At 41.5% G+C, this 13,099-nt stretch overlaps 1 protein-coding gene across 5 annotated transcripts in view; it reads right to left on the minus strand.

Moving 5' to 3' along the window:
- Window positions 1–2,817: 2,817 nt before the first annotated feature.
- The window catches only part of FHIT (fragile histidine triad diadenosine triphosphatase), a 513,616-nt gene continuing 503,334 nt past the window's right edge, over window positions 2,818–13,099 (minus strand). For all 5 annotated transcript variants that reach the window (XM_071756166.1, XM_071756165.1, XM_071756169.1 and 2 more), the window contains 2 exons: window positions 11,526–11,629; window positions 2,818–4,016 (listed from right to left, as the gene is read on the minus strand). In XM_071756166.1, coding sequence (XP_071612267.1) covers window positions 11,528–11,629 — 102 coding nt within the window. In that variant the 3' untranslated portion in view covers window positions 2,818–4,016; window positions 11,526–11,527. The remainder of the gene's footprint in view (window positions 4,017–11,525; window positions 11,630–13,099) is intronic.

Raw genomic sequence — 13,099 nt, forward strand, 5'->3', positions numbered from 1 at the left:
GGAGGAACTCTGCTCTTCAAAGCCAAAGCAATGATCACCTGTGGCTGAGAAACGTGTCAAAGAGGAGGGGTGAGACCCTGCCTGGAGACAACCCAGGACTATGAGGAGCAGCTGAAAGCAGGCCAGGGTGTGCTGCTCAAGCCCTTGTCTCCAGAGCACCACTGGTGGGATTTAAGGTCCTCCCAGCACCTGCCTTCTCTCCATGAGCAGAGCCAGAGCCATCTGCTCCCAGGTGTCTGCATAGCAGGTTTTGAGCTGCTCAGGGAGGGGATCTCTTGCAGAAACTCTGAAGTAGAAACTGGGCAACAGACGCAAAAAAATACAGGTCCAAGGACACCTTGCCCAGGAGTCCCAGCCGGAGAAGATCCTGGGAGTTGGTGCACATCCTGCAACAACACTCCAAGTGGCTTGGCTACTTTAAGTGGGATTTTTATTTTCTTTTTCCTGGAGTCATCTTCTAAACATTGGGTAGAGAGGAAAAAGGGAGGTACAGCTGGGAGCAAGAAAAAATGCTGGAGAGAGCAGTGGAGAAAAATCTTTATCCTGGAATGCCAAGCCAAACATCTCCCCCTGACCCACCAAATAATCTTTTTTTTCTTTTTCCAAGAAGAAAAATTGCATTTTCCAGCCAGCTCTATTCATGAGTGATTGTGAAGAGCTCTGCTAATGGGCTGTGCCAAGCTGTGGTCACCCTACAGAGCTATTGGCAGGAGAGGTGGCAAGTTGGAAAGGACTACAAGGGAACTCTGCATGATACTTTTTGATGAGCTGATTATTCAGAAATTTCACAAGAACTGAAATACATCACTCTGTTCTGAAACTCACAGCCCTGCCAACACACCGGACAGCTTACATGAGCAACAGCATTTTCTCCTTCAGAGTTCTGCTGCCCTGTACATTAGGAACAGGCTGCAGGAATGGGACAAGGCTTTCCAGCAGCCATCGACCACAGTGACAAGAGATGAGGAGTGGATAGGAGGACACAGAAAACTGAGATGATAGAAATGGTTTCAGTACTTTCATGGCTGTTGCTTTGTGTGTATATGGGCTTGAAAGTTTTTCATTATCTCTATGGGTCCTGAGGCATTACAATTTCTGTTGCTTTACAGCTATGGTGTGAGATCCAACCCAGATCCCACATGCATTCAGGTATTTTTATATGAAGGAGTGCTCAGTTTCAGGGTGCTGTGACAACTGCACCCAGACACTGACCTTGACTCTCCTCATCACAGCCAGAAGCCTTCATCTTAGATGTCATCCTGAGTCTGCAGCCAAGTCAGGCTCCCACAGAGACCAAAGAGTCATTTTCCCCTCTGTGCAATATAATTAAAACCAAATCATTGTGCTATTTGAGCACAGGATCAAATGAGAGCCTGATACCTTAGTGGATAGGGTGCATGTGTTCTGGAGGAGATTACAAGGATGTCTGTGTCATGGAGTCATGTGTTATTTCTGAAATACTACATGAGGGTATCAAGGATCCAACATGGCTTATTCCCTACCCATTGGTCTGACAACACACAAGAGCCTTTGAGCTTCCTGGAGTGGACCAGGGCCTGCACCTTGAGCAAGAATGATGCTGAATAGCTGAAAAATACATGAGCCATGTACCAGTGAGACCAATTAGCTCTGTTGTGCTACGAAACCCCCCATCAGGACCTCTCCACTTCCAGCATGCCTATCTGAGCCCCTGGCACTGGTAATTTTTCCTGTGGTTTCTGCTTTTGGTGGAGGAGCTCAGCACTCTGCAGCACCCCCTGTAGCACAAAGGCAAGCCCTGGCCATGACCCCAGCAAATAATTGAGGTTGGAGAGGACAAAGTTGGTTACAAAAACCATCAATGCCTTCAACACAGACTACCCTCACTTTTCCAGCAACTGCATCTTTGTACTCAGGGCCCAGCCTTTGGAAAATTAAGTCTATAGAAAGTGTATGAATGATCTAGACAACATCCTCAAGGCTCAGGTCTTAAGAAAAGGAGAGGTTTACTCCACATACTGCTGCAGGGTGTCATGTACTTCATGATCTGCCTTTTCTAATCTCTCCTTATCTCTCTCTCCAATCCTTTCTCATGTCCCTCATCTATTGCAAATTCCCTTTTTAAGCCAGAGCGAAACACATAAATATTTTCAAGCTGCATAAATAGGCTGTTTTGTGCATAATGCCACAGGAGGCTTTTTAAAAAATGGGACCTTTAGTGCTGTGATAACGGCCTCCTCATTTACACAAATGAAATCTTCCATACAGCTCAGCACTCATCTGCTCAGCAGCACCCATGCAAAAAGGCTGGCACAGTGCCCGCTCATCACAGGCTGCAGAATTAATACAGAATATTCTATACTTAATAGCAAGCCACTGAACATCAGGTTTGGAATACCTTGCAAATGTAACTGATGCTCAGGTTTTTTTCTTTTAGCACTTCTCCAGTAGCACAACCATTGTTTTCCTTCTATGTGAAAACACAGCTGCTTTAAATATTAAAGTGCAAAAGGATAATGGTTTGTTAGACAATTTTACAGTGTCTTTGACCACCCTGACTACTCACCTTTTCTTCTCTGTCACTTCTTGCCCCCTGACCTTCATTTCCTGTTTATTCAGCCCTTATTCAGGGTCTCAAAACTGCAGACACCATCAAAACACACTTTTCATTTACTCTGCATAGAAAAAGAAATAGTGTTACAATCTCTAGTTTGTAAAAGGGATAATGGAAGATATTGGTGGCCACACTGGGTCATGGTAAATCTTTGAATAAAACTGGCTTTTCAGAAGCAATATTTTAAAAGTACCACAGTAAAAACCAGACTCAACCATCAGCTCTAGTGTTTCTATTTATATTTGACCAGCACAAAGACTTCAGACCACTGCACTTAATTCTTCTGCAGTACAGAGCAGATAGACACTTAGGGAAAATTATGAGAATCCATGTATTATGTATTTTCATACTTGTCAGGTCAGGATGCAACCCTTTAGCACAGACTATTTTGGAGTACTTTTATTTGTTCTGGACAGTGACCATCCTGCCCTGCCAGCCATGCAAAACACTGCCAGGCTCTCCTTTGGATCTGATCCTGACCTCCTCATGCTTTCAGGTAAATCTGTACCCAACAGACCCCCTCAGCATGGCTCCTATTGAAAAACGTGGTTTACTTTGCTTTCTGTCCTGAGTTCAGGGGTCACTGAAAGCTTCAGCTGCAATTCTTGAGCAAGATTATGGGTCCTCTTTTCATGCATATCTCACAGACTCATTTTTTCTCTCATTTGAGTTCTCTTACCTGTTAGGGGTCTCCAAACACAGCATTTCTTTCCAAGGGAGAATTCTACATGGGTGGCTCCCATGTTGTTGCAAGCAGGACATATTCATGCCAGTCTAACCCCAGTGTGCTTACTGTCCCATTAGCAGCTTTAACAAGAGTGTTTTCTATCACCTTGAGCTCCAGAAGCAGTCTGGCAGTGCATTAAATGGAACAGAGAAAGGAAAAGATCTTGGGAAGTGTTTTATTTCTTGTCATACTACCTTACTTGACAAAATGGTAGCTCTCCAAGTTCCTTGGCTAGTCTGTTGCAAAGCCTTGGTTTTTTTTTTAAATGAATTACCATTATATCTAATTTTTCTATGATACAGTTGCTCACCAACCTAATCTAAAAAAGTACAACATGGAGTAAACACTTTGTAATGTACCTAAACACAGTAGCTACACGATTTTCTTAGAACTTTAGTTCAATTTAGGCCAAGGGACAATTTAAAAAGAGATTCATTCCCAAGCACACAATTCAAAAAAATATGCGTTACCACTTAGAACAATATTTTGAATCAGTTCTGTTAGTTGTCTTAGCTAAAATCTAACCTTGATGATACCCAAATGTCCAATAAAATTTTTTCAAGGAAGAATCCCATATTTGTAGAACATAATAAAATTGTTCAGCTGCAGCTCCAGGGCCGCTGAGAGCTGGAGAATGAGGTCTTCCTTTCTGGGGAATTTCTTATGTTGCAGGATGTTTTTCAAACACTTTGTTACCTGAGAAATATCAAGCATAACAGATAGTTACATATAATAGTATCTTTGATCTTTGTTAGTAAGACAAAATGTAAGGCTTTTTCTTGCTAATGAGTCAGGTGCTCATTACCATGTTCCAACAGGAAACACTGACAGCAACAGGCAAAAGGCAATGTTCAGTGTTAAATCTACACACACTGCAGATCCTATTATTGCCTATGTGATAAAGGAGAAAATCCTTGCACACAAGTATTTTAAAATTATGTATCAGAGCAAGGAGGAGTATTTTTTTGATTTATTATCTACTTTTCAATAAAGTTCATTTCCAAATAATAGTAATGCCTGCCTTTCATATTGTGCTTTTCATTTCTAACGCACAAAGCTCCCTTCAAAGGAGGTCAGGAGCATTTTACAAAAAAAAAAAAAAACCAAAAAAAAACCCCAAAAAACAAAAAAACCAAACATGAAGTGAAGCTACCTCTCTGATGTCTCTGAGTAAGGGTGCACAGTCCCCAGCTCTGTTGTCTGCTTGTCATAGGAACAAAGGATTACAAAGGGCATCTTGTGTCATCAAATCCAGCTTCTTACTTTTCAAATCAATTTTGCTATAATAATCTCATGCAAGAGTCTTTGGGGTGCATGATCTCTTATATAAGCTCTTGCAAATGCTCTTTCAAAATCATCATCTCTTGTATATCCTCATCAATCCTGACCCGGCATGACTCTACCTAATGCCAATGTATTACAAACCAGTGATTTAGGACCATCACCCCAAAAAATTCCCCCAGTCTCACATTCTGGAGGATGAATGGGGTATTTTTCCCATGTCTGTTCCATTTTTAAGCATCTCTTGGTCTGTTCCAATTTTAAGCATTCATCCTAATGGCCCATCCGAGCAAAAGATCTCTATTATGTGCCATGACAGACCTGGAAGGTACTCCTGAAGCAGAGAAATAGAAATGTTGAGCCTGACAACTGCAGCCAGGTACATCTGTGGAAACTGTGAAAAACCTGCACAAACTCATGGCACAATTGTTATTGTAGTCTTCACTGGAGGTTTGCAGCAGCCCCAAGTGCTAATGCAAACTGGGCATTTGGGTTTCCCCCTGTACATCCCCATCCTTTCATCCTCAAGGATGCTCAGTGCAATATATTTTCAATGTCCATCACCCCCTTCCTTTATCAACCAGTTAGCTGCTGGAGGAGTTATGAATACCTTTCCACCTACCCAGCCTATATACCAAAACTTGCACAAAGGCAGCTTTTAAGCTTTGAGGTCACATTTGAGTTGCTGCTTCGAGTGTCTCTCTGGGCAGTTCTATTATGCAGCAGCTACAGCAGTAGGATAACACGATACAAACCTTTGCTAATAATTGATCTTGAAGTGGGCTTTTTGCTTGGTATCCTCAGTTTTGTACCTTCACTTCAGAGCAAGTTTAGAGCTGGCTTCAATACTTGGAAAATTATTTCAGCTTATTTAACACAAAGCTGTTACCCAACTGTTAGACAAGGGCATGGCCCCCAAACTTGTTTCCCGGGGCTGTGTGTGAGGCTTGGATCCTTTGCTGCTGTTGTGGCTGTAACTCCCCAACCGCCCACTTCTTTGATTGTCTTTTCTTACTGAAACATATGTTTCCCCTTCTGATGGCATTTGGAGCAACAGTTCCCATTGTATGCCACTCCTGACTGACAGTTTGATGGCAGCCTGTAAATTACTTGGCACGTGTTTTGTGAATCTGCTTGCAGGAGGGTTTGGCTGCTTAGTAAGTGCATCCTTCTGAAGCTTTGGGGGCAAGAGATGAGCAATATTTAGCACAGGTTTGGGTACAAAAAGTACTTGGCCACAGGTGAGATCATCCTTATTTGAAGCATTGTCCCACACCTTGACACTTTTATCCCAGTGCTTTATCCCATGGCTTTCTTCATTTTCATCTCATAAAACGTGACACGCATAAAGCTCAACGATGAATCAAGAATAGATCAAACTGAAAGCACTCACTATTTGACAGACAGCCCAGGTAAGCATTCATGATGCTGGATGTGCAAGTTAAGAGAACATTTGGTCCTCTGTCAGCTTTCTTTGCTAACTTAACACATTTGCTGCTTTGCCTTTATGCAGCACAACCTTGCCTGTGTCCCTGGCCATGATGTTTCTGCTGTAGCTATGATTACAGGATCCAAGCAGTGCTGTATGGAATTCACCTGCTCTTTACAGCTGAATTAAATGGCCATCTATAGGGAAATGGCAGTCCAGAAAATGAAGTGTTTAACTTTTAGCACAGTATTAGTTACAGCCTCAAACCAGAGCCCTGCCCAGGTGTGAGGAGGACATCAGACTTATGCTGGCCTCCCACAAGATGACTTTTCACTTATAACCATAGCTAACTCTACTGCAGCTTTGTTTTCACAAGAAATTATAATATGCTTCAACAATAATAATATGCTTCAATCAGATAACAATCAGGCTCAATACTGAGGGTGCTGTGCATTAGCACACTACATTTATCTGGGGAAGCCTTTTGCCCTCAGCCTTTTACGGGTGGGTACAGGTGCTGTGCACAGTCACTGCCCTTCTTCTGGCAGTTTACATCTTCCCTTGAAGTGATAATTTAACTCCTGTGCATAAACTGTCTCCCTGCAGCAGAGGTGGTGGCTCTGGATGCTTTACACTTCAAAAATACCAGCCCAGGCCAGATTATGTTTGTCAGTTTGATTTCTGTTGATATTAACTTTCCTTGGATCCAATTGAAATGACAAAAAGATTACTTTATATGTACTTACTGCAGAAAAAAAGAGAATTTTGGGTGAAAAAGCATAGTGCCTATGATCTGATCCATCTTCTCTTTGCTATTTCCAACTACTTAAAGCATAACATCACACTGAAATGCACACTTGGAGTGCTGCATTCTCTTCCCCTGACAGATTGTTGTGGTATTTTCCAAGGTGACCTTCATGAAACAGGTTTCTTTTGAAGCTTATATTTCACTCTCAGGTCATAACAGTCTCACCCAGACAAGAAAACAGTCAGCTCCTGCTTTCTAATTAATGGTTCTTGGAGGTTTTTGAGTGGGGGATATAATTAATAGCACTTAAGTCTGGAGTGCAAAGAAATCTATAGCTGATTACGAGGATGTGTATTTATTCAGGGATTATATGCAAACAACTCCTAAGTGCAGCCATGAACAGCTCTCACCAATGCACTCTGGAAAGCCCTCAGGACCAGGCACCACCTCGAGCCTAACTCCAGTGTAAGAGCTCACAAAATTGTCTTGCTTATAAAACAAGGCTCCTGCAACCAAGAGGTCCTTCTCTGCTGTACTCCTCTGCCCTGATCCCCTTGTCCTTCCCAGAGCCCACAGCCTGTTGGATTGCTTTGCCTGCTTGGTGATCCTGCTTGCCAACAAGCTGCCTACACTGGAGGAACACGACTGCAGAAAATATCTTTGGTCATGTTTTGCAGCTGTGGCATCCGCACAGGAGACAACCTGCTCTGTGCTCCATGCTGCCCCGGTCCAGCATCTTCAGGCTTGATCTGGCTGTATTCTCACTGCCCAGCACATGTCCCAGATCCACTCTGTGGATCCACTTCAAGACATAATCATTATTTTGTGCTTTCATTTGGTTTAATGTACCAGGTACAATGGGAGGGCTTTTCTTCCAGCTAAGCTCCCAGAGAAGGGTGCTGGGAGCCATCTTGTTGTAACTGCCTAAATGTAAAGAAAGTGATAGGACTGCTCTGGTCCTTACATGCAGCATAGATTGTCAGAGGTTGCAGAGCAAAACCAGATGCAAGCCAAATTGCCAGCCTAAACTGCCTCTGGTCATCTCCTGCTAACAGTGGTAATTTCCCTGCTGAAGTCAATGGAACAGCATCTTTTCACTCATGCTGAGATCTTGGTGCAGAAGAGGCAGCTGTGAGGCAGGATGAGTGCTCTCAAAGAATGAGATCATCTCTCTTTCACAGTGGGGTGAAAAAAAATGAATAAAATTCATATTCTCTGACAAAGTTAAAAAGACTGTGTTCTCTAGAAACATTGCCAGTCTGGGAATGAAGGGGAGACTTGACATCGGAAATCTTGCACCACTGTGCAGCCTTCGTTATTTGGAGAAATTTTAAAATTAATTTTGCATGTTGAATGACAAAAATATTCAGATGGTTAAGCAATTAGAAGCTATTGAATATTTGTAACTCAGAAAGCACTAAGCAACAGAATATCACTGTCAATCCCTTTATGCAAAGGGACATTTTGACACTGTACTTAAGACTGACTACTTTTCTAATGGCATAAAAGTATTACTTCAGTTATGCATAAGCTAGGAAAACTACTGAAACTTGTGCAGCCTGGTTCTTTCTTCAGAAACAAAAATAAAGAGTGAAACTTCCTTTGAAGAGAAACATTTTTCATATACTATCTGAAGGTTAGTAACTCTTTTAATCTTTAGCCTTTCTGCTGGCATGTGTAATTTAAAATGCACAAAACAGACTATCAAAACACCTACCCAGCTATAAATAGTTAGAAAATTTAAAAGGTGCATCTGAAAATAGGAAGTTGCAAATTAAGATGCTGCAGCAAATTTTCCTCATTGTGTAATGATTCTTTTCCAATTGATCCAACCTTGAAGAGTGACCAGTTATCAAACACAGGTGGCCATATAACAGCCTCCCCTGAACAAGGAATGGCTTGGTGCTACTAAGCAAGAAAGTGACTAACTGGGGCAATTACTTTTTTCCACAGAAAGGTTTTTTTTTTCTTTGCTTCTCCTCCTCCAGAACCACATGAAGTTCTGTTACACTTCAGCTCTGCAGACACAGCCCCATGAACATCCCTGCAGATCCCCAACGTGCTGAAGATGATACAGAAGTGACAAATCCTTCTAATGAGATGGGACACAGTGACAGGGGGACGTGCAGCAAGTGACCAGAAACATATGAAAACCACAAATTCACTCAATGATTTCAGTTTCATCTGCTCTAGGCAATTGTACATGAGTGAATTATTTTAAAACAAGTATTTTCTAAATGGTGTAAGCTTAGGAAAGCTAAATGGGGATTATTTCTTGAAGCAAATGTCTGGATACTTCTGGGGACTGGTGTAGGAACACCCAGCTGTGGCTCCCCAAATAGCCAAGAGGGATCAGCTCCAACAAACGTGCAGGGAGAGAATCAAAATCTAAATCCCTTGTTAAAGTACATCTTAAGAAGTCACCTTCAAATCCTTCTTGATCAGATAGTCTACAAATACAGGTAAAAGGTGCCACTGTACCTGGTCAAGTCGTATAGGAGTTGTCAGAGTTAGTGAAGGACTTGTGATTAATATAAGGGTAGCTCTGAAAGCCCAGTCTGCCCAGGCTAATGTAGTTGAGCTGGACTTCTTTGAACAAAACACTTAAGTAGAGAAATAATGCATGAGGCCTTAAAAATTGCCATTTATGGCCTTCACAACACCCACATTCAGCTCTTTCTGACCTTCCCTGTGCTGCATGAAAAAGCTCAAGTCAAATAGCATCCAGGTAAACTTAAAAATGGCAAAATAAATCCTTTGTAGGTGAAAAACACAAACAGCTCTGAAGAAAGATGTATTAACCTTGTTAATTTGCCAAAAGTTTTCAATCTTCATCACTTTAGAAGCAAGCTTAAGAGAGTAGATAAAGTTTCAGAAATTCAGAATGTGCTCTGATATACCTTTATGTCAGGTTCAGAGCCTTAAACCTCAGAAATAAACTATGTCAGGGAGAAGAGACTGACAGTAATACCTTGTGTTGGGAATCAAGGGTTGGAAGGACTGCCTGTTTTAGGCAAAATACTCTCATGATAATGATGTCGGTAAGATGTAATTTACCAGTCTGTTCTAGGAAAGGTGATGACCTTACTGTCGTGGGGAACTTATCAAGAGGCCATCCATGCAGTGATTTATTTTCATAATAAATGGAGATAAAAACCCAGCCACATGACTTCACTTGAAGATATTACTTTATACCATCTATCTGGCTTTGTGTTTAGTATCAGAAAAACCTCAGAATGTTTTATTGATATATGGGGATTTAATTCCAATTTTTAGCTAGATTAAAAAAAATGCCACAAAAAACTACCAAACATATAATGGGGAACAACATCACATTGCAACAGGGCTATGCCTTTTTATCCTAAGTACTGCTTGTTTGCTGCTGTGCCCTAGATGAAGTGCTACATAATGCCTCTTTTAGTAAAGAGTGCTTACATATGCATTACCTAAGGATATGCTCTTTGCTGGCTGAGTAATTAATTTTTGAGAAGCATATTTCTGAGAAGGTGAAAAGTGAGTGTCTAATTACAACTCCAGCAGTCACCATGTAAACTTGACTGTGCAGTCCAAACCCTGCTGCTCCAAACCCTGGGGGGTTCCACTTCCCAGCTGCCCAGGACAAGTTTCCTTCACAGACAGGAATGAGGGTAGGTACACAGCTTTCTCTGTGCCAGTCCACAGAAAAGCTGGCACAGCTAATTCAACTGGAGAAGTTGAGAGCATGGTCATTATGCAAGATAAAGTGGAGTGGAAAGAGTCTGATGAACCAGCCCAAACAGAGATGACAGAAGGGCACAGGACACGGGAGCTGCCACGTAAGAGCACCACACACCCACTGTCTGGGTTAGATCAAGTTTGCTCAAGCTGGGCTGCAAGCAGTGAGTCACAGACAGACAGGAGGGATATTTATGGGATTTAGGTTCTTTAGATGAAAAAATAGGACACAGTCAGAAGTGACAGAGAAATGAGAGTGCTGGATGATAGCAAACAACATATGGGGAACAGGGGAGAGGGAGCTTTTGGCATCCCTGCTGCAGTGTACATTGTAGCATAACTCGTATTGATCTCCAGGGGCCAGTTCACTTCTACTGGAAGAATCTGGCTTGTGGGACTCCAGGTACAAAATGAAAGCCTTTCAGTTTGTAAGAGCACAAATGTTAGTGTTTGCCAAGTGTTTTCTATTTTCTTTTCTGCCCTGTAAATTTTTTTTTTCTTTCTTTCTTTGAGGGCCTGTGGAAAACTTAGCAGAAGAGGCAGTTTTCCAGCAGGCTTACTTCTGAAAGTTGAATACATGGGATGATTTAAGATTTGCCAGATGAAGTCCAGGCTCACAGTCTGAATTCTGCTGGGATTTTGTATGTATAGAGGCATACACGTATCTGGGTGGACACAGACACAACAATTTCTATCTCATCATAGAGGTACCAAGGCTGTTTTCTGTTCTAAAAACACAGAGAGCGTGTATTAAATTAAACATTATTCTGAAGTAACTGCTGGTGATTCTGATTTCCAGATATGTTATTTTTTGCTGTCTGGAAACTAAACGCTCCAGGATGCTGCTGATTTATTCAAGAGACAGAATGATACTTTATCCACTGAATGCTACAATTTTGGGAAATACCACAAACCTGAGAGCTTTCATTACTTTTGTTCCATTCTACAGATTCTTCCTCTCTCCTTAAGAAGCCTATGGAGGACTGAACAGAGTTTTGGATGTTGCAGGAGTAAGTTAATATGTAATTGTTACCTTTAATTTTCCTGAAAATACTTCTTCAGGGTTGCTGCTTCAGCTGCCATTTCTTCTTCTGTCCTCCATTTGTCAGGGGAATCCTCTTTGTCATGTCGTTGCAACTTTTTTGAGAGAAGAAGAAAAAAAAGTTTTTTGATATTTTTTCCAGTTGTATTGTCAAATTAAGGGCATGCCTGTATGCAACTAATCTAACTACTTCATGAGTCTAAAGGACGGAGGGAAGGAACCTGGTGATAAAGAGATGAAGGTTGAAGGTTAGCAATTTAAAGTAGTGACAGTAGTTAACTTGGGCTCTGATGGATTTATGATGATGATTGATAGGCAGTGATAGAGTTCACCTTTGTGAGTTGATGGTCAGTTACCTTGTGAGTCTTTGATGCAAAGCTTGTGGATAACAGGAGAACAAACACACTCAGGTATTTTGAAGTGCCCATTACCTCCATGGGGTGAGCAAGGCAGAAGCTGCCTGGGCACCTTGTCAGTAATTCATGTAAAATTTTCTCTGGCTTTCCCTCTGCCCATGGGGCCACCTTTCCCATCAAAGACCTATTGTGATAACAAAGCCCTGTTGCAGCTGTTTCACACTGGCAATTTATACCAGTAGTTTTCAGAAGAAATATATTCCCTCCCTGCATGCAAGTTATTAGTCCTTCCTTGCCCTTGTTGAAAGTGAGACACATCCCTAGTCTAGAAACAAAACTCGTTCTTTTAAGCACAAGTGTATTTCACTGGTAAAAATTATCAAAAGTGTGTGAAAGAGTTGATTTTTGTGTCCACCTTGCATGATGTGTCCACAAAAATAAGTCTGATTCCATATGCATTAAGTGCTACTATCTCAGACATAACAATTTCAAACACATCATTTGCCTCTCCAGAAGTGGGAAGAAGCTGATGGTTTCGCTGCTCTCCAATAGATGGGAGTTCAATTTCATGGTAACCATAATGTGCCAGCACTTGCCTTACTATTTCTACACATGTCAACTCAAAGAATGCCTGCCACTCATCAAGAGGAGACTCCCTTTACAGGAGACAGCAGAAACATTTGCATTGATTGTTTAAGGACTGAGATTTTTAGTGTGTCTCTAGGTACAGAGCACAGTACAGATTGTATTAACAGCATCAGTGCTTCTGAAGAAAATTATAATATCAGCTTTTCATTAATGTCACAAAGTATGAAATTAATGAATTTAAACCTTTTATTCCTGAATAAATTTTAGTACAGAAGATGAAGCAGTAAAAAACAAGGATGAAGCAATATTGAACCTGCCAAGCAAACTGCATTACTGTATGTGGCATGTTTAGCAATAAACTGTGACCATTGGCATACATCCAACTCACAAATACTTTTGTTTGTGCTGTGTTTCTCCCACTGAATTTTGCTGCCAGCTGTAGTCCTATGTAGTTTTACATTCTGCAGCACTGGTTTCTTCCTGCTCAGCAGATGAAGCTGCATTAGAAAGCTACTTCCTTTCATGCCAATATGATAATAGCAGCTGGAGGCAAATTAAAGTGCATTACTGTTTGATTATCAGAGGACAAACCACCATTGTTACATTAGCTCTGGATGTGTT

The sequence above is a fragment of the Heliangelus exortis genome, chromosome 12 (genome assembly GCF_036169615.1).
Source record: "Heliangelus exortis chromosome 12, bHelExo1.hap1, whole genome shotgun sequence".
Taxonomy (NCBI): Eukaryota; Metazoa; Chordata; class Aves; order Apodiformes; family Trochilidae; genus Heliangelus; species Heliangelus exortis.